The sequence below is a fragment of the Asterias amurensis genome, chromosome 6 (assembly GCF_032118995.1).
Source record: "Asterias amurensis chromosome 6, ASM3211899v1".
Lineage (NCBI taxonomy): Eukaryota > Metazoa > Echinodermata > Asteroidea > Forcipulatida > Asteriidae > Asterias > Asterias amurensis.
The window spans coordinates 16639262-16660980 of record NC_092653.1 but is presented as its reverse complement, the minus strand read 5'-3'; the positions used below and the strand labels follow the sequence as shown (position 1 = coordinate 16660980).

The window sequence follows — 21719 nt, the reverse complement described above, 5'->3', positions numbered from 1 at the left end:
TTGTATTTTTTATATGAAAATTTAAAAAATTTAATTTGTGTTTTATTGTCATTTAGCCTTGGAGGAAGACTATCTTAGGGTCAAAGGTCAGGCCACTAACTATTTTTTTGCAAGAAAAAATTGTGTTCAAAACTTTTAAGACAATATAAGCAATGTCCGGTCATATGGTCATGATTAGACAGATTTGGATTGTCTCTAAAGTGTTAAGGAGTAGGTAGTTGTAGAGTACTCCCTGTTTAAAGGCAGTGTAATGGACACTATTGGTAATTACTAAAAAATAATTATTAGCATTAAACCTTACTTGGTGACGTGTAATGGGGAGAGGTTGATGGTATAAAACATTGTGAGAAACTGCTCTCTCTGAAGTGCCATATTTTTTGAGACAGAAGTAATTTTCCACGAATTTGATTTCAAGACCTCAGATTTAGAATTTGAGGTCTCAAAATCAACCATCTAAACGCACACAACTTCATGTGACAAGAGTGTTTTTTCTTTCATTATTATCTCGCAACTTCGACGACCAATTTGAGCTCAGATTTTCACAGGTTTGTTATTTAATGCATATGTTGAGACAGGGCCCAATTTCATAGAGCTGCTTAAGCACAAAATTTTGCATAAGCAAAAAATCCTTGCTTAGTAAAATCAGATTACCGGCCAAGACTCCACTCAATTGTGATGCTAAGTAAACAACAGCTAAATACCAGTCACAAGCAATGTATATGGCATGAAATTTTGGCCAGTAACATAAGTAAAACAAGCAAGCTATTTTCCGGCTTAAGCAAATTTTGTGCTTAAGCAGCTCTATGAAATTGGCCCCAGGTGAGAAGACTAGTCTTTGACAACTACCAAAAGTGTCCAGTATCTTTCATCATCCCGCCGAATCCTACATTATTTACCGACGACTCCTTTAATAACCGCAGCCTCAGCTGCCATTAGCACATGTTAAGACCAAGCCTTCCTTCTATTCCACCGAAATTAATTTGTAGTTAGTGCCGACAAACGGTTACATGTTTATCTAAACTTGCATCAGGGGGAAAAAAAAAATACTCCCGGAGTCGGTTTTGTGACATGTAGATATTTCTCCCTGATGCTGAATTGTTTGGCTACACGAGCGCCTGAAGGGGCGTTGTGCTTGCGATCTATTACAACAATGACAAGGACAAAACTCACTGAGGTACACTTCATATGCTGTTACGACTTCTACTTCGTACAGTACTAACGTTTGTTAAAAAATGTTCGTTCAGGTAAGCAGAGAGGCTGAGGTATATTAAGTACGACCAAGTAGCCTGGTGTGGCTCTGGCCCGGCTGCCTCGGGGGCCTGGCAAGGGGCACCGACTTGGTGGGAAAACAGTCTTTTTGGAGCACGGCAAAGTGCAGAGTCAGAGGCATATAAGCCCTTAAAGCCATTGGACACTTTCGGAACAGAACAAAAATAAAAAAAATCACAGATTTACAAATAACCTACAGGGTTTACAGAAGGTACTGGTGAAAGACTTCTCTTTAAATATTTTTCCATGAAATGCTTTACTTTTTGAGAAAACATTAAAACAATTATAAATTCTCGATATCGAGAATTACGGATTTATTTTAAACACTTGTCATGACACGGCAAAACGTGCGGAAACAAGGGTGGGTTTTCCCGTTATTTTCTCCCGACTCCAATGACCGATGAGCCTAAATTTTCACAGGTTTGTTATTTTGTATATAAGTTGTGATACACGAAGTGTGGGCCTTTGGAAAATACTGTTTACCGAAAGTGTCCAATGGCTTTAACACTAGCCCGGCATACATTGTTTAACACTGCTACGGGCTAGTAAAAACCACCTCTCAACTTGTCCTGTGGGCTACTAAAACTGTCTAACCATCTTGTATAAAATTCTCATATTTCTTCCAGTCAGATGTGAATAATACATTTTTCAAATTTGTTAATTTATTTTTGAGTGTTTGAGCGTAGCTTTAAACTGGTTGTGATTGCTGCCATTAATGCATCAGAAAGATACTTTATGATAACACATGCTAAAGACACTAGACACTATTGGTAATTGTCAAAGACCAGTCTTCTCACTTGGTGTATCTCAACATATGCATAACATAACAAACCTGTGAAAATTTGAGCTCAATCAGTCGTCAAAGTTGCGAGATAAAATTGAAAGAAAAAACAACCTTGTCACACGAAGTGTGCTTTCAGATGCTTGATTTCGAGATCTCAAATTCTAAATCTGAGGTCTCGAAATCAAATTTATGGAAAATTACTTCTTTCTCGAAAACTACGTTAATTCAGTGGGAGCCGTTTCTCATAGTGTTTTATACCATCAACAGCTCCCCATTACTCATTACCAAATAAGGTATTATGCTAATAAAATTTTTTAGTAATTATCAAAAGTTTCCACTGCCTAAAATCAGGGCTACTAAAAACTTCCTGGGGGCAAGTTCAACCCAGAGTTTATTAGCTCCGGTTGACAACTTAACAAAAAAGCTATAAAGCAAGGCCTGTATAGGTATGCTTCAAATTTAAAACGGATAAAAAAAAAATTAAAAAAACGTAGACGAGTGGAAATGGATAAGAGATGTTCCCGGTCCCCGGAATGCTAGGCATGAGGCGGCAATGTCTAGTCAAGAGCCTAAATGCACTATCGTCCTTTAGAGATCCTTGTCAAAACATTGCGCCGGGGCCGTAATGTTCTTTGAGCGTGTCCGACGACAACGACGTGTTGAGAATCAATTTTGTCAACAATGTGGAGGTAAAGAGCGAGGTTATAGGTTTTTTTTTTCCCTCTCTCTCTTTCTTTCGTCGTCTTTGAAAGGGTGGCTGGCGGATGATGACCTCGGGTTACTAACCCTTGAAGGTATTCCTTGGAGAAGAACTCTAAGACCTGACTAAGGAAACGCATTCGTTTTGAATTTATCTTTGGAGGACAGAGGGGGCTGGAGTTTGACATTTTTTTAAATTCATTTATTCATTTACCAGACATTGCCTGATTCCTGATGCCAAGAGGCAGAACACCAGCAGTAACTTACACAACACAAACTACAGCAAACAGATGACTAAGAAAACAAACTTGTTTTGAATTTATCTTTGGAGACAGGTAGAGGGCCTGGAGTTTGCAGTTTTGGGGTTTTTTTTTTTCACTTGCTAGACATTGCCTAATTCCTGATGCCAAGAGGCAGAACACCAGCAGTAACTTACACAACACAAACTACAGCAAACAGATGACTAAGAAAACAAACTTGTTTTGAATTTATCTTTGGAGGCAGGTAGAGGGCCTGGAGTTTGCGGTGTTTTTTTTTGTTCCCTTGCGAGACATTGCCTAATTCCTGATGCCAAGAGGCAGAACACCAGCAGCAACTTACACAACACAAACTACAGCAAATAAGTGTCTAAAGAAACAAACTTGTTTTGAATTTATCTTTAGAGGTGGGAAGAGGGCCGGGAGTTTTTTTTTACATAAATTTACCAGACATTGCCCGATTCCTGATGACAAGTGACAGTAACTTACACAACACAAACTACAGCAAACAGGTGACTGAGGAAACAAACTTGTTTTGAATTTATCTTTGGAGGCAGGTAGAGGGCCTGGAGGTTTTTTTATAAATTCATTTACCAGACATTGCCCGTTTCCTGATGACAAGTGACAGTAACCTATACACAACACAAACTACAGCAAACAAGTGAAGCATCAGAGTTACAGGGAAAACCTGTTAAGAAAGATTCTAGGTCTTGACTAAGGCAACAAACTTGTTTTGAATTTTATCTTTTGGAAACAGAGGAGGGGCTGGAGACAGCATTTTTTTGTTCTTTTACCGTACATTGCCTGATTCATATACATGTGCTTGTATGCCAACAGGCATGCCATTTTCTCTAACTACAGAAAAACAAGCTAAGCATCAGAGTTACAGCGTGTGTACAGAGAAAGAGCTAGCAAACAAGTGAAGCGACCGAGTTACAGGGAAAACCTGTTTTGAAGCCTACAATAAAATTTAGGGCTATTTTCACAAGCTGTATGCCTTGGAACCCACTCCAAGCAAGGGCATTTACTTGTTTTGAATTTATCTTTTGGGGACGGAGGAGGGGGGTGATGAAGTTTTCAACTTTTATTAATTTACCATACTTTGCCTGATTCCTACAAATACATTGATAATGGCAAGAGGCATAGCACCAGTGGTAACTCATTGCATTTCATATCATTTCATCTCCATCCATCACAACATTCAAGACAAACTTAAAATCTCAAGTGTTCAAACGAGCACACTCACACAATCCTCAGTCCTAATTTGTCTTTCTCTCCTCAAGCGCCATGTGCGCCTTCCTGAGGCGTATACCGGCACTCTATTAAGTGTACTTTATAATTTTTATTTTTTTTATTATTATTATTATTATTTTATCATTTCATATCATTTCATATCATTTATTCTGGTTGTGAAGCCAAGGACTCTTACAAAAGCAAACTTATTCACTATACTAGCCAAGAGCCCAATGGAGAGAAGACAAGGAAGGAAGTTTCAGTTTTAGTGCCCTGAAGACCTGGGGTGGATTTCACAAAGGTAGTCCTAACTTAGGACTAGTCCTAGGCAATGCTAAGAGATAGGACTGGTCCTAAGTTAGGACCAGTAACTCATCCTAACTTAGGACTGGTCCTATCTCCTAGCATTACCTATAGGACTAGTCCTAAGTTAGGACTACCTTTGTGAAATCCTCCCCTGGTCCCACTGCAGCGATATTGAGAACGACAACGATAACGACGCAAAGAGAACGCATTCCATTGGTTGAATGAGCGTGTGCGTATTCTACATGGAGCCATTCAACCACTAGAATGCGTTCTCACTGCGTCGTGATCGTTATCGTTATCGCTGCAGTGTGACTCGGCCTTTAAACCTACACAACACAAAGTACAACAAATAAGTGAAGTGTTCAGAGTTACCTTGTTTGTAGCCTACAGTAAATCTAGGGCTATTTGAAGATGTTGTATCGCTTGGAACCCTCTCGAAGCCAAGACATTTACTTTGATTGATTCTTGAGAAATACTGTACAATTCGCTAGTGGTTAAGCCTCAAGGACTGATGCTATAGATAACATTAAACTATTGTAATGTAGTCAGTTGAAACATATGTACATCCAATACACCACACTTCCTGTGGTCAGGTTGGCGTAGTGGTATCTTTCCTCGCATTCCACTTCTAGGACCCTGGTTCGAATCACGATTGGGTTTTCAGGCCCTACACTGCACCTGACAGCGTGGGTTTTCCATTAAATATTTTGGGAATTTCCTCCCCCGCCTAAAACTTAAACTTCCTTCACTTGTCTTCTTTACACTAGTTTCTTTGCTAGAATAGTGATTTATATAATTTTTCTGAGTGTTCTTGACTTCACAAAAAGAATAAATGGAATGAAAAAGAAGAGGACAAAAAATATTGTACACATATTTTGTCACATTGCAAAACACTTTGCTGGGTAATTTTGTTTTTACAGTTTACTTAATTTACTTATAAGAAAGCAGGGACAGTCTTTTTCAAACTGACTTAAAGTGACACATTGCCTTGGATTGGGCGAGTTGGTCTATGAAAAGAGTTTAAAACTGTTTGCTAGAAAATGCATATGGTTAAAAAGATGTTTTAAAACTAGAATATCATGATTCACACAAAATATGCCTCGAAATTGCATGGTTTTCCTTACACGTCATGAATTAACACGGCACACAATTAACACGGCACGCCATTTTGTGGAGTCAAGTGATTGACTCCATAAAATGGCCGACTGCGTAAGTTCGCAAAGGCATATTTGCGTGGATCATGATATTATACTTTAACAAAATCTTTCGTATTAAACTCTTTTCATAGACCAACTCGCACGATCCAAGGCAACATGTCCCTTTAAGTTTCAATTTGAAAACAGATCACTCTGCATGGATTAATCTTTAAAAAAGAGGAACAGTACTTTTATCACTTTCTTGAAAGTTCTAACATCGGAGTCAAAATATCTTCAACATCATTAATTGTATCATCAAATTTATTGAAATTTATCATTTAAATCTCGGTGCTACAAAGCGGTCCTTCACTCATCAGACAAAATAAAACAGGAAGAAAGACATTACGCCGACGGAGACGCAAAACAAACACCATGTCATAACCAAATCACAGCTCGATAACTAAATTACTAAACGGCAAATATTGAATTAATTCTTCACGTACACTAAGTCTGCTCATTCTCATTTGTCCCAAAAAAAAAAAACAGAGCTTGTTGATAATGAAAGCTGTAACATTGTCTTGAAGGGTGCACACCCCTGGAGGAAGTTACTGCAGCGATTGCAAAGGCCAAAACAAAACACAAAAAAAAAACATGTTGAGCATTCTCCCTTCTTGAAAAAAAAGGAAGGAGAAGATTTTTTTTTAATATAACTTATTGAATATATATTGCACTCTCTCCACGACCAGCCTGTTTGAGGGTGTATAACAGTAAAAATGACATAAGAAAATACACGGGAACAGTTAAATAGCCGCCCGACACATTTTTTAATACAAACGACTGGGCTATTTTTCAAAATGTTTTTTTTTTTCTTTTCGAGGAAAAAAACTCTTCTTTTTTTTTTACCGAGGGGAATTTTTTTTTTTTTAAATAGGAGGCGGCCTCTCAAAAGGAAGCAGGATGAACGCTAAACATGTTTTTATTTATATTTGGCCTAACACTGGTCTTCACTTTCTCCCCTAGCCTACTGATCTAATTATAATCCACAATACCTGCCAGGAAGCCTAGAGTAGAATAAACTACCTGTAGGCAAACACAGCAACAAGCTGCGTTTGGCTGGACGACCAAGAATCGATCGTAGAGCCCCGTTAAATATCACTATCCTCTGTTGTCGGTGAGCAAGGTTTTTGCCATGTTGTACCGTGTAGACATAAGACATAAGAAAACTTTATTGATCTTCAAAAGAAGAAACTGCATTGCTCACACAAGTTTTTAAAAACACACCAAGCTATAGCTCCATGGTATACATTGTACATATTCATCATACTGGATTGAGCTTTGTTGGCTATTTTTTCAAATTGTTATCTTTTTTTGTGCATTCATGCCTGGAGCTTTTCTTCTCTTCTTTTAAGTCAGTGTTTTTTGTTTTTTGTCATTGTTAACAATAATGAATGTAAACACGCCAATTTAAGTCTTTTTAACTTCTGTTCTGTCATATTTTTAATAAACCTTAATGAATTGAATTGAATTGAATTGAATTGAATTTTGGTAATAAGAAAGACAGGTACAATTCACAAGATATCAGGGGACAAAGTAAGTTCACAATTTTGGTAAGTCTGCTGCTGCCACTAAAGCCCTTTTCACACGACAACGTCAAACTAGGGTCCTTGGTCCCCCGTGCCAGTTGTCTTGACCAAGGACGTTGGTCAAACTCAAACAGGACCTTTCACACGGCGCAGAAATCAACGTCCCGTGTCTCAGAACATTCGTCTTTTGTGGTGCTAAAGGTCAACATTGTTTATTGTCCATTTCACCAATCCGCATCGCCAACGTATGTACCAAACATTTTCCTGCACTGTCGCGAATCGACGGCCCCTAAAAAAAAAAATTGTTTTTGGACGAAGAATGAACGTGTAGTTGTGATATCTCAACGATTTCATGCTAAACACTGAAAACTTGCTCTCTTGAAGGAGTCCTGCACACACGTTCTCATGAACATGCTCAAAGGTTTAACGTTATCGTATAACGAGGTCGAACACCTTTATTTTCTTGCACCATGTGTTTCTTTTTGCGCGCATGCGTGGTAGCTCCAGCCACACCAGGGTCCTTCGTTACCCAAGCAATGTTCATTCACACAGCACACACGGACGATCGTGGTATATTATTTTCACAATGTTGTGTTTTTAAGACGAAGGTCTGGACCTTGGTCTTAAAAAGACCAGGGACCCGTGCCTATTTAAGCAGAGGTACCTTTCACACGATGTGGATTACACAACGTTGTGTTCTTAAGACCAAGGACCCCCTGCTTATTTTCCTCGTGTGAAAAGGCCTTAAGTGTTCCTAAGTCTCCCCTTGACACAAACCCATAAGTCCAAGTTTCCTACTTTGAGACTTAAAGCCATTGGACACTTTCGGTAAACAGTGTTGTCCAAAGGCCCACACTTCGTGTATCACAACTTATATATAAAATAACAAACCTGTGAAAATTTAGGATCAATCGGTCATCGGAGTCGGGGAAAAATAACGGGGAAAACCCACCCTTGTTTCCGCACGTTTCGCCGTGTCATGAAATAAATCCGTAATTCTCGATATTGAGAATTGATATTGTTTTAATGCTTTCTCAAAAAGTAAAGCATTTCATGGAATAATATTTCAAGAGAAGTCTTTCACCATAACCTTCTGTAAACCCTGTAAGTTATTTGTAAATTTGTGAACTTAAAAAAAAAATTCTGTTCCGAAAGTGTCCAATGGCTTTAAAGGAACTTACAGAATTGGTAAGAAACAAAAATCGTGAAGATCACAGACTTACATAAAACTTACACAGTCTAATAAAGATGATAGTAGAAAACATCCCTTGAAATATTTCTGTCTGAAATTTCATATTTGATGAGAAATAAATAATCAAATTTTGCGTTTGGAGTGTTCATTTTTGAATTCATTTTTGTTTTGGTATCGATGCAATGCAAAATTTGTACTTTTTAATCGGTTTTTCACTATTCTCTCATGATCCAGATAGCAGATCGATCTCAAACTTCTACAGGTTTGTCAGTTTATGTATATGGTGGATTACATAAAGTGCTTACACTGCCAGCAACTGTTTTGCTAGCAAAACCAACTCTGTAATGTTCCTTTAAGTTGTTAAAGCGCCACCAATTTTATCAAGATTGGGAATCAATTCTTCATCAAATACACATAAATGAAAAGCAACATTCCCTCGTGACTTTTTCCAATTTCTGAACTTAGATCCAACAAAATCGACTCTCCTCATCCGAAGACATCTAACGGAGAACTACATTCGTGTCAAAAGCCACAACTTTATGAGCCCTGCTATCAGAACGGAAAATCTCCAGACTAAGTAGTTTGTAACATGTCGAATAAACCTGAAATCTATCAAATGCCATGAACAATATAAAAGAAATGTCAAGAGGAGGGGGGGGGGGGGGGGGGGTCGAATGGGTAATCCAAGGGGGCGACAGACATGGGGATTTGATGGTGCAACCTGGGACAGCATTAGAATTCTAAACGGCGTGATTTAAGTGAAAGAAATATTGGCAGGTTGTCCGGGGACGCTATATAGAGTTGCACTTACTCTGAAGGTGCTGATCTATAAGCGTTCAGGAGACATAAAGAAAAAGGAGTCCGAGTTTAATTCAATCAGGCAGAAAACATGACACGCTTGATGACCAGAAAAATATCGGCAGTTTTTTTTTTCTTCTTCTTCTTCTTCTTCTTCTTCTTCTTTTGAAGTGATTTAAAAGGAAGGCAACATCTGGAAGTTAGCTTTCTTGAGTGACTGTAAAGTAAAGTCGCCCAGAGGTTCAAGTCAGATTGAATGCCGGCAGCCTGTTGGACGCCCTTCTCATACTGCCCTAGGCCAAACAGAGTCAAGCAATCTAAGCAAAGTGTCAGCTCTCTACCGCCAAGGGTATTTTTCACAGGGGATTTCACCCCCAGTCTTTGTACTTCTAAGTTGAAGAGTCCAGCAGCATTGATCGTGTAAGATTTTAAAAGCGGATGAATTAACGCTTTTAACATTAGACATTAGAATAGTACAACAACTGCAATCCAACTTGAGTCACATTCACTTGAATTATATAATAAAACAGTGTAAAAGAAGCTTAAACGCACTGGACACCTTTATTGGTAAGTGTCAAAAACTAGTATTCTCACTTGGTGTATCCCAACATATGCATAAAATAACACAAATCTGTGAAAATTGAAACCTGATTGAAACTGAATAAGGCATCTTAAGTGACAAGTTGACAAGACTGGGTTGTCACAACCCAGTTATGGCGTAATTGGGTAGAGGATAAAAAAACTCTTTGCTATAGAAAACCAAATCTCAAAGAGGGCAAGGTTTGATGAACCAGAGACACCCCTCCAGCACCCAGGATCTACCTCTCTCCAGATCCCGTCTAATCAGAGCAGCACTTAAACCTTCTGCAACAGTCTCCCTTCAGACAAGATTGGGTTGTCACAACCCAGTCAAGGTGTAATTGGGTACAGGATCAAAAAAACTCTTTAGATTCAAACCAAATCTCAATGAGGGCAACGTTTGATGAACCAGAGACACCCCTCCAGCAGCCAGGATCTACCTCTCTCCAGATCCCATCTAATCAGGCCAGCAATTAAACCTTCTGCAACAGTCTCCCTTCAGAAACCACCAAAAGTAATCTACACAGAGATGGAGAACTCTCTAATACAGGAATGAAGCTCTGGGAGGCAAATAAACAAATTGACACAGCGGACACGATCAGGTTTGTCTTCAAGAACAAGAAACTCTGCGTTTGTTTTCCCCGAGGACTCGGCGTGTCTCATTACGTCGGTATGAGTACTCTCGATCGTCGTCGAACAACACCGGACGACGAAGAATGCAATTCGATTAAGCAAGGTGTCTTTAATGGGTTGTACACACTAGACGTACAATTCGATTCGCCCGTCCAGAGGGTGTAACATTCACTACTGTGGTCTCCTACATCAATTGGAAATGGATGTCCCTCAGAGTTTGACATGCTAGAACACAATTCAATTTGATAGTCCAGAGGGCGTAATGGCAGCTAGTCTAATAGATAGACTAATGCCAAAGTAGCTGAGAAGGAATAAAGACAGAAAGATAACCCGAGGGAACTTCTTTATTATTTGAAGGAGTGTTGGGGGAAAAAAACCACAAGCAATATTCAAGTCTGCTCAGTCTAAGCCCACGGGAAAACTAAACACAAGTTTTTATTTCTATTATTTTCAGCTCATTTTCAAAATCACTCGTCACTCCACAATTCGTATTCGTACACAAAAATCCATCCACCAATTTTTGTAACTGGTCAACAGATAAGCAAATAAATTTTCACAAGGTAGGGTAAACTTGCTAATTAACTGAATTTTGGTCAGAAACAGATCTCTTTTCAAAAAATAGTAAATTTCTTCAAAACAAAAACACAAGTTTCAAGAGGAGTGATTTTAAAAAGACAGAACAAAAATAACTTTTTACTGTTAATACTCTAGATGACCAGTTTAAAACCGAAAGAAAAAAGAATTCCGGTTAATAAAGGAAAAATCACGTCCCTGTTCTTAGCCATGTCAGTGCCAAAGACTCCTCTCAAATCATATAATTAATTATCCATTAACTAAAACAAGGAATGCACCACAAGGTATACACAGGTGATGAAACAAACCAACATCAGCTCGAACAGCGATTTCCTTCAAGTGCGATCCGCCAAGATGGCAAATATTTGCATCATGTCCCTCCGATGCAACCTGATCAATTCATGTTGATAGTGAAACCAAAGAACAGTGTGGAAGTATTAGATTAATTTATGATATCAATACTTGTATGTTTTGGTGGCAATAGTTGGAATTGCAAGTGAATCTTTGTTTGCTATAAACGGAGGGTTCTTGTTGGCATGTATTTTGAGCAGATCTTTTGAATGAAGATTGGACCACTTCAACAACAGCAAAAATGGGAGCAAAGCCATTGTTCTTGGCCATGTAAGCACCACAGACTCCTCTCAAATCCTGTCATTAAATATCCATAAAACCAAACCAAGGTCTATACATTTGATGAAACAAACCAACGTCAGCTCGAACAGAGATTTCCTTCAAGTACAATCCGCCAAGATGGCAAATATTTGCGCCATGTCCCCCTGATGCAACCTGATCAATTCATGTTGATAGTGGAATCAAAGAACCGTACGGAGGGGGGGGGGGGGGTGGGGTCCTCTCTGCAGAGCGTGAGACGGGTATTAGATTAATTTACATCGACTTAGGTGTGATAACATTTACAGAGGGTTCTAATGTTTGTCCCCGGTGTAACAACACGGTCCGCCACCACACACGGGGGTCGGCCGGCGAGGGTTAGCAAATTCTCAATCAGAATTATTGATGAATGAGATGGGGTTCTTTGATGAGACGACTTGACATGTACAGTATGTGTCATCCCTTGGACCTCTTTAATCTATTTGAATCCGTATTTATATTTCATGTGATCGTGAGGCTAATAAGACACTTGATTTAATGAGAGTAAGAGTGTACATATAATTGAAGTACATCACATGAACGTATAGGTGCTTGGTTTGTATGATAATATAGAGCCACAGTCTTATGGTTGAAACTGATTTATATTAATTTACGCTTTTACCCATACACTGATGTGTGTTAGCACTGTACACTCGGTACTTTCGCGAGTCCTGTGAAAAATATCACAGGCATGTTACTCGGGCGGGATTCGAACCCACGACCTTGAAATACATGTAGCAGCGTCTTACCAACTAGACTACCGAGGTTGCCCAGTAGCTATAGAGGTAGTTCAAATCCTATGTTTTGGCAGCGGTTACCACAGCAGTATACGAGATTTGCTGATGAGAAACAATTCCCTTCAAAGGAATGTGGTTTTAGAGAAAGGGATTCCAAAACATTTCAATCTGAGAAGTGTTTCTGCATGAAATATTTATCAGATCGTGTATTCTAACTAAGGATTATTCTTCATGCATGGACAAAACCGCTCCAGACTTTCAGAAATATTATGAAATTTTCCCAGGTTAGTTTTTAAAACAACCAAACGATAAAAAAAGGTAATACAATAATCACTAGGCTTTAATATCTAGTTCAATGGCTCGGAATACCCTGCAAATGTATAAAGCAAATTATCAGAATTTCAGTACAAAGAAGGTTCAAGTTTAGTTGTAGACTCCACCCACGGTTACACAGCTACAACGTACAGTTCGGAAACCTGGTGCTGATAATAACGATTGCAAGCTGACCATAAGCTTACAATGGTATCACAAGCAGCACCACAAATTTGGGGATTAAGACACAAGTCCTAAAATGGCTGGCTTTGCAGAGCCATTTTGAAGCTGCACTGTAAAACCACAGCATCTATAAGAGTAACTATAAATATAAATATTAATAGTAAACTTGCGGGTACAACCATGAGTAAAATCTCTTTTGAAGGAGTGGTGGCTCTGAAAAGAGCCGGTTTGGTCTCGACAATTCGAACAGTGTACTCTGCCTGTCTTCAGAAAGAGATTTTACCCATGGTTGTACCCGCAAGTTTACTATTAATATTTATATTTATAGTTACTCTTAATCTCCACACCATGCAAAGCTTCAAACACCATTCACAGCATCTATGTTAAACAAAACACTGTTAATACTCAGCCCTGACCACAACAAGAGGTGTGTAGCAAGAGATGTAGGCCTACTCACCGATACGTCTACTTCAAGCTTCTCCACTTTTTCGTGTAGAATATCCCGCTCGAGGGCAGTATTCTCAAAGAGTTGATGTTGCTCGTTGACCTCTATTCGAAGTTTCTGGCATTCTTTGTTGACCTGTAATTAGGGAGGAAAAATGCATGGAGAATATAATGACTATATTTGTAACCTATGCAAACAACATGCTCAAGATCTTGAAGTGGCCAAGCTGCTACATGAAACTAGGTCTCTGAATATTTCTACTGGAATACTATGCACATTTATTTTATTTCAATAAGACTTGTCAACACTCTGCTTTCTTCTCTTTCCCCTTAGAGTAAAAATGTGATAAAATATTTTAGTTGTATGTCTTTAACTTTGAAGCACTATGAAAGAACAATTTGTATAAGCCTTTTTGAGGTATGGCGGACTAATATGCGCTCGTCACACGCCGCGACTGATGCCACGCTCACCATGTTGGTGGTCATTAGGTTTACATGTAAACGCCACGTCGCCTAAAATACGCACTTCACTGAATAACATACGTTCTATTTCTATGGTCAATACGCACAAATTTACCACAACTTTACAGTGTTGTAGCATTGTGTCCGCCATACCTCAAAAAGGCTTATTGCTGTCAAATGATAATACTTCAATATTTCTTTAGCGATATCCATCATAAATTGTTAACATCCACAAAAAATGTGCATCAGACGTTGTAAATAAAGAAACATGCTTTCTTTTTGTCGATTGATGTAAATTTGCCAAACAAAAACAATAAGTACGTTTTTTTTTTTTTTTATAACTAACTGAATCTAAAAATTGTATATTTGGTTTGGAGTTATACCATGTTTATAACTCTTTTGCTAAGTAGATTTTGTTCTTTGTTTTGGTACTGCCTGCCGAGTAGATTTCCGAATTCGAAAGACTACTTAGTTTTGAAAGGAATATACGTTAACACTTCACACTAAGCTTGGGCGATATCGATTTATTTTATTCACGATATATCGCCGACAATATATATCGCGATATTCGATATAATCGCGATTAATGAAGTTTGACATCATCAGTCTTAAAACTCCAAGTGAAAGTTGTAGAGAGACAGTCATAGCATAAGAGAGGTGTTCTAATGACCTATTCTTCTGGTTTTACTCCAAACCTATGGGGTGCAAGATGTCTCAGCTAGCAAATACATCGCGATATTTAATCGATATATCGATATATCGCGATTATCGCGATATATCGCGATATATCGATATTTCGATTAAAACCAAATCCATCCGATATCGAAATCGTTTCCAAGTTAATATCGCGATATTCGATAATATGGTGATATCGCCCAAGCTTACTTCACACTGCAGTGCCTCAACAACTAAAAAGATAAAAATAAAACAGTCCACAATCCCTTTAAGTACTTTTTGCAAAAACTGCAAAAACCTTTTACTTTGACGCCACATCTTGTATGATTCTCTAGACTCACATCTCATGTGCCGAATCGAATCCCGAATCTTTCCCCGCTGACTTAAAAGCACTTTTTGATTAAGACTAATTGTGACATTGGCTCGGCCATCAATCTCAAGTCATATTAAAAACCGCTGAGTTCAGACATGCATGTCTGAGGCAACAATTCCATGTGCTGTACATAGTCGGTCATATGCAAGCATCAGAAATCCGTCTTTAAAAAAATAAGAAACTTTCAAGCATCGGGAGCCAACTTCATAGCGCTGCTTAACGGTAAGCAAATTATTGTTCTACCGATACATAATTCGAGTCTGAAAATTTGAATCCAAATAACATAACAATGCAAATCCATGGTGACGGCACAAGCTGGCTGCATAATTTTCTCCCTAACCCATAAAATACGCCTATGCTTAAGCACATTTTTATGCTAAAGTTAGCACAAACAATTTGCTTATCTTTAAAGGGAAAGTATACATTTGGTAATAACTCTTAAAATTGTGGCTATTAAAACTTGATTTAGAAGCCTACAGTAGCATTTGATAGCAAGAAGCATTTTGAGAAACATTTCAATGAAACAGTTTTCACAAAAAGAATTTGTTCTCATTGAGACGGAAATTATATTTCTTTGTTTAACGTATTGATGCAAATTGTTTTGAGAACCTTTACTTGTTGATTTTCATATGGTCTTCTCAAAAACTTGATGACTGATGAAGCTGAAACTTTTACAGGTAAATTATATTATATACATTGTACATCTCCATTCATAGTAAGTGCGGGACTCGTGTCATGGCCAAAAAACTTGATCTACAAACACTGTCCACAACAGATATCAAACCCCTTTAAATAAAGCGATTGAAATCCTCAACCTTGGACATGGCCCCGCTCTGGATTCAGCCCAAATTGATAACGATGACGGCTGTAAAGTATCATCAAGGCTAGTTTGACATGACGTTATCAATGCAGATACAGGAAAGGAAAGAAATGGATATTTCTTGTCATAAAAACCCTGACCAATCGTTTCCTACATCGTTTATACTATCAACAGCTCCCCATGGCTCGTTACCCGAGTAAGTTTTCATGCTAACAATTTGAGTAATAACTAATAGTGTCCTTTAAAGCAAAGACTGCCATTAGCAACACCCTTAGTAACAGCCACAGCCCATGCCTAAGCCATCAATTCAGACCTGGCTTAAATAAATCAAGCCGTACCCTCAACCTTGAACATGGCCCTGCTACAGATTCACCTTAACTTGATAACGATGACGGCTGTAAAGTATCATCAAGGCTAGTTTGTGCCTTGACGTTATCAATGCAATACAGAGAAAAGGAAATGAATACTTCTCGTCATAAAAACCCCGACCAAAATGACAAATTATTGTCCAGTATTTTTTTTTGTTCCTGCCAACCGTTTCCTACATCGTTTATACTTTCAACAGCTCCCCATTGCTCGTTACCGAGTAAGTTTTCATGCTAACAATTTGAGTAATAACTAATAGTGTCCAGTGCCATTAAAGCAAAGACTGCCATTAGCGACACCCTTAGTAACAGCCACAGCCCATGCCTAAGCCATCAATTCAGACCTGGCTTAAATAAATCAAGCCGTACCCTCAACCTTGAACATGGCCCCGCTGTTGATCAGATTCACCTTAACTTGATAACGATGACGGCTGTAAAGTATCATCAAGGCTAGTTTGTGCCCAGACGTTATCAATGCAATACAGAGAAAAGGAAATGAATACTTCTCGTCATAAAAAACCTGACCAAAATGACAAATTATTGTCCAGTTTTTTTGTTTTATTCCTGCCAACTATTTCCTACATCGTTTATACTCTCAACAGCTCTCCCCAGTGCTCGTTACCGAGTAAGTTTTCATGCTAATAATTATTTTGAGTAATTACCAATAGTGTCCAGTGCCATTAAAGCAAAGACCGCCATTAGCAACACCCTTAGTAACAGCCACAGCCCATGCCTAAGCCATCAATTTAGACCTGGCTTAAATAAATCAAGCCGTACCCTCAACCTTGAACATGGCCCCGCTGTTGATCAGATTCACCTTAACTTGATAACGATGACAACTGTAAAGTATCCAAGGATAGTTTGTGCCCTGACGTTATCAATGCAATACAGAGAAAAGGAAATGAATATTTCTCATCATAAAAACCCTGACGTACACGACAAATCATTGTCGTTTTTTTCTTTCTTTTTTTTTTCTTTTTTTCCTGCAAGTGACTAAAGGCATCCAAGCTGATGAATGGAATAATTGAATAATCAATAATGACTTTGAAGAGATTCTAAGCAGGAAAGCAGTTTATTACTCAAACATAAAGAGTTGACTATAAAGCTTTTATTTAATTGTATTTGATGCAGGGTTTTTTGCTATTGAGCAATGGCATTTTCATAATTACGTTGTGATATACATTATACGCAAATATGAAATAATAGCCTTATGGAATACATAGATGTATGGTCTCCTTGCGGTCCTGTCCATATGTTGACAAGGTAAAAGGAAAACAATGAATTTCGAGGTATATTTGTGTGGATCATTGTATTCTACTTTTACAACACCTTTCTACCCATATGCATTTTATAACAAACGGTTACAAACAATTTTCAAAGACCAACTCGACCAATCCAAGGTAACGTGTTCCTTTAATGCGTAGCTCTTATACAGCATTTTATCACCGCCGATGGGAATCTCAAAGTGAACCGTGATGTAGACTGTTTTCAGATTTAGTGTTTAAAAGGAAAGGTTTGTGTAGTTCCTACTAAGAAACATCAGAAAACATCAGAAAGTCACTTTGTTCAATGCAGTTAAGTGGAAAATTAAAGTATAAAGTGAGAAGTGTTCCTAAATCACATTATCCATCTGAAGGTCACTGGCTGCATCAAATCATACTGTCAAGCGAACCGAGATCCAACATGAATTTGTGGAGAAAGCCTCCAAGTTAAAGACACTAGACACTACTGGTAATTGTCAAAGACTAGCCTTCACAGTAAGTGTATCTCAACATATGCATAAAATAACAAACCTCTGAAAATTTGAGCTCAATCGGTTGTCGAAGTTGTGAGATAATAATGAAAGGAAAAAAAACCCTTGTCACACAAAGTTGTGTGCTTTCAGATGCTTGATTTCGAGACCTCAAATTCTAAATCTGAGGTCTCAAAATCAAATTCGTGGAAAACTAATTCTTTCTCGAAAACTACATTACTTCAGAGAGAGCCGTTTCTCACAATGTTTTATACTATCAACCTCTCCCCATTACCCGTTACCAAGAAAGGTTATATGCTAATAATTCTTTTGAGTAATTACCAATAGTGTCCACTGCCTTTAAAGATATCATACAGGATTGTTAAGGGTAAAACACATGACAATACATTCATGAGCAGGACACAGTTCTATGGGATTTGAGGCATTGCATGGTGAAGTATCAATATATATTTGCTTGCCTCGTTCTCACCATATTACACCAGTCTAATTGCCTTGGACCCCAAACTAAGTTTCATACAGTTTGCATTTTTTTTTTTTTTTTTTTACTTTCAAGGCTTAATTATAAACATGTCAATCTCCTGCTTATTTATATGATTTTGTTCACCTTCTCGGACTTTACGTTCATCTCAACAGTCGTTGCTTTCAACTACTAGAGCTTCTTCCATTTTTTTATGGCCGCAGATCATTTTCATATGCCGCACCGTTTCTTTGGAATAGTCTTTCTGTGCATATTCGCCAGGCCTGTTCTTTATAATGTTTTAAGTCCCTGTTAAAAACTCATTTGTTTAAAGCTGCTTATTTGTAATCTGCTTATTTGTATCTTGTATCTTTCTCTCATTGTATATTTCATTGTTCTGTTTATGCACTTAGAGGCTTTTTGCATTAGGTGCTTTAAAAATGTCTTTATTAGGATAATAATAATAATAATAATACATAGTTTTTATATAGCGCTTCACACAAAAAGCCTTGAAGCACTTTACAAGAAAAAACAATATTACAAATTAACATAATTAAAGATAAGCATGTATACACAGAAAGCGGCAGGAAACAACAGAGAACTAATTGAATAAATAGGTTTTGAGCAGTTATTTGAATTGATTAGCAGTTTGGGCAGTTTTTATGTGGTTTGGCAGAGAGTTCCAGAGTACAGGTGATGAGTGTGCAAAAGAGCGATGACCGTATGTCTTTGTACGTGTGACTGGTGTTTGAAGTTGGGATGAAGAGGCAGATCGAAGAGCTCGATTGTTATATTTGGTTTGCGATAACACCATGTCTCTTAGTCTGAGAAAGCTGGTTGAAATGTTGAGACCAATCAAGAACTCACTCCATAGTAAAGTTAATTACCTTCCACTAAAGCTATTAGTTACCTTCCGCCCAGGTAGGTACATGTAGTAGTTAAAATGCAGGAACAGTTCTTTTTAGAAGTTAGAAGTCTCCCAAATTCCGAAAATCTACCCCGCGGTAGTAGAATATAAAGCAAGAAAATTCTATCAAAAACAAAATCTACCTGGCGAGTAGAAACACACATGGTGTTACCGCAAATCAAATATATATCCGGACAGTTCTTTTGAGGACTGAGAAGTCGCCCAAATTCTGAAAGATCTACTGCGAGGCAGTAGAATAATAATAAAGCAAAACGTGTTCTCAAAAGAACATAACCTACCCAGCAAGTAGATTATACACACATGGTGTTACCGCAAACCAAATAAACATTGATACCTCGTCATGCAATGCTTCAAATCTCAGATAAAAAACATCATTGTGTAACTTGAGTCTGAAAGCTCACTGATTATGAATATCATACTTGATCAGATATCATACAACACCAAAATAAATCATTTATGATCTAAAAAATATTCATCTCAAGACATCTCCTAAGGATATTTTCTAGATAAAACCCCCGCCTCCCAGCTCAGTTTACTGCAGCTACAATGTATCCTAATGCACTGTAGATTATTCTAGGATGAGCTCGGCTTTAAGAAGTAGCGGGATCAACATCTAATGTATTCCGCAATTAAGAACGCCGATTAGCATCTCTGAAAAGAGTCTTTGACGAGACCAGATCTTGAGGAACGATTCTAAGATGGTATCATCGGAGGGGAGTAGCGAAGTCTTTCAGACCGCTTCACAAAAGCCATGTTTAATGCATGAATGATTGGGAAGGGTGCTTTTTCTTTAAAGAGTTTGGTTAGTTGTTGTACGACATATAAGCTACATGTACAACTCAAACACAACACCATTTATTTCTGTTTCTTATCAGTTTTCCTGACGTTTTTCCTGCTAACAACGTTGCACAAAATCCACAAGATAATAAGCAACGTATGGGCTATGGTGATGTTTATACAGAAATGAAGACTCCGTTAAAGGTTTAGGGTACTTTTTGTACGCGACCCAAAAAACAAACATCAACAGATTTATGTTCAACTTACAGGGTTTGAAGATAATGATGGTAGAAACCTTTCCCTTATTATTTTAATTGCTGAGGTGCTGTAGTTTTTGAAAAACAATGTCACGAAAATAAATTTTGTCTCAGAAGACAGAAATTATCTTAGCATGTACAACGAATTGACGCGACTCTCCTGAAAACAATGCTCTGTGATTTTCACTTTTGGTTCTCAAAAACTTGCAAAACAAGCTGAAACTTCTACAGGTAAATTCTATTACACACTACTTCAGTCACAGTGAGTAGGGATTCATGTCATGGCCAAAAACTTTGATCAACAAAGGGTATATCAAAACCCTTTAAATATTGTTTGAAGCTTTGCATGGTGTGGATAAATAGGAAGAAACTATCAATAAATAGTAAACTTGCGGGCACAACCATGTGTAAATCTCTTTTGTGGGAGTGTTAGCTCTGAAAAGAGCGTTGGCTCTGAAAAGAGCCTGTGTGGTCTTGAGTGTATACTCTGCTCGTCTTCAGGAGAAAAACCCTTTAAGTCAGTCGGCTGACTTGCCAAAATCCAGACAAGATGGCTCACGACAGTAAATGAATTCAATAATATAAATATATATCGCATTATATATTTAAGCTTGGCTGACTGGGGGGTGTTTGGGGAAAGTGTGAATGCATGGTACGTGTAAATCAAGTGGTGCAATTATAACACCTTGTTGTTGTCAAATGCTCGTCAGCTGTTTCACAAAGATCAATCTTGTAAGATTGATTTGTTCTATTAAAGAACAGGATAATTTACATAAAACCTTACTTGGTAACGGGCAATAGAGAGCTGTTGATGGTATAAAACATCGTGATAAACAGCTCCCTCTGAAGTAACGTAGCACATGAAGTAAACAAAATTCCCCCCAAAACAGAAATCAATATTTAATGTTTTCACCAAAACAGAAGCACTTAGTTTGATGAAATTTTCATGGGTTGGTTGACGTGATGTGTTTTACCTTTAATAGACCATAGCGACCACGACTGGTGTATGCCTAAAGCGACCGCAAACGGCCGCAATATTTGACCAAATTCTGAGCAAAAAAAAGGTCAAATAATGCAACGAGATGGTCAAAGAAAAGGTAAGGAATTATAGTGCCATTTTCTCATGTAAACTACAACTCTAAAAAAAAACACCACGTATTTATGTTTTTTATTAATTTTCCTGATGTTTTTCCTGTGAACTGCTGCAATATTTGACCAAATTTTGAGCAAAACATTTAGTCAAATATTGCAACAAGATGATTAAAAAAGGTATGGGACTGAATTGCCATTTTCCAATGTTTCCCATGTTAACTACAACATTAAGACAACACCATGTATTTCAGTTTATTATTCCTTTTCCTGACGTTTTTTCCTGCAATTTGCCGCAATATTTGACGCAATTTTTATAACGAGAGGGTCAAAGAAAGTGGGACCAAAGTAACATTTTTCCAATGTTTCCCATGTAAACTACAGCTCTTAAACAACA

General features: G+C 37.9%; 1 protein-coding gene across 1 annotated transcript in view; it reads right to left on the bottom strand.

Annotated features, from left to right (window-relative positions):
* The window catches only part of LOC139938036 (peripheral-type benzodiazepine receptor-associated protein 1-like), a 236645-nt gene that overhangs the window by 65043 nt on the left and 149883 nt on the right, over positions 1–21719 (bottom strand). Inside the window, exon 12 of the mRNA XM_071933389.1 lies at positions 13380–13502. Coding sequence (XP_071789490.1) covers positions 13380–13502 — 123 coding nt within the window. The remainder of the gene's footprint in view (positions 1–13379; positions 13503–21719) is intronic.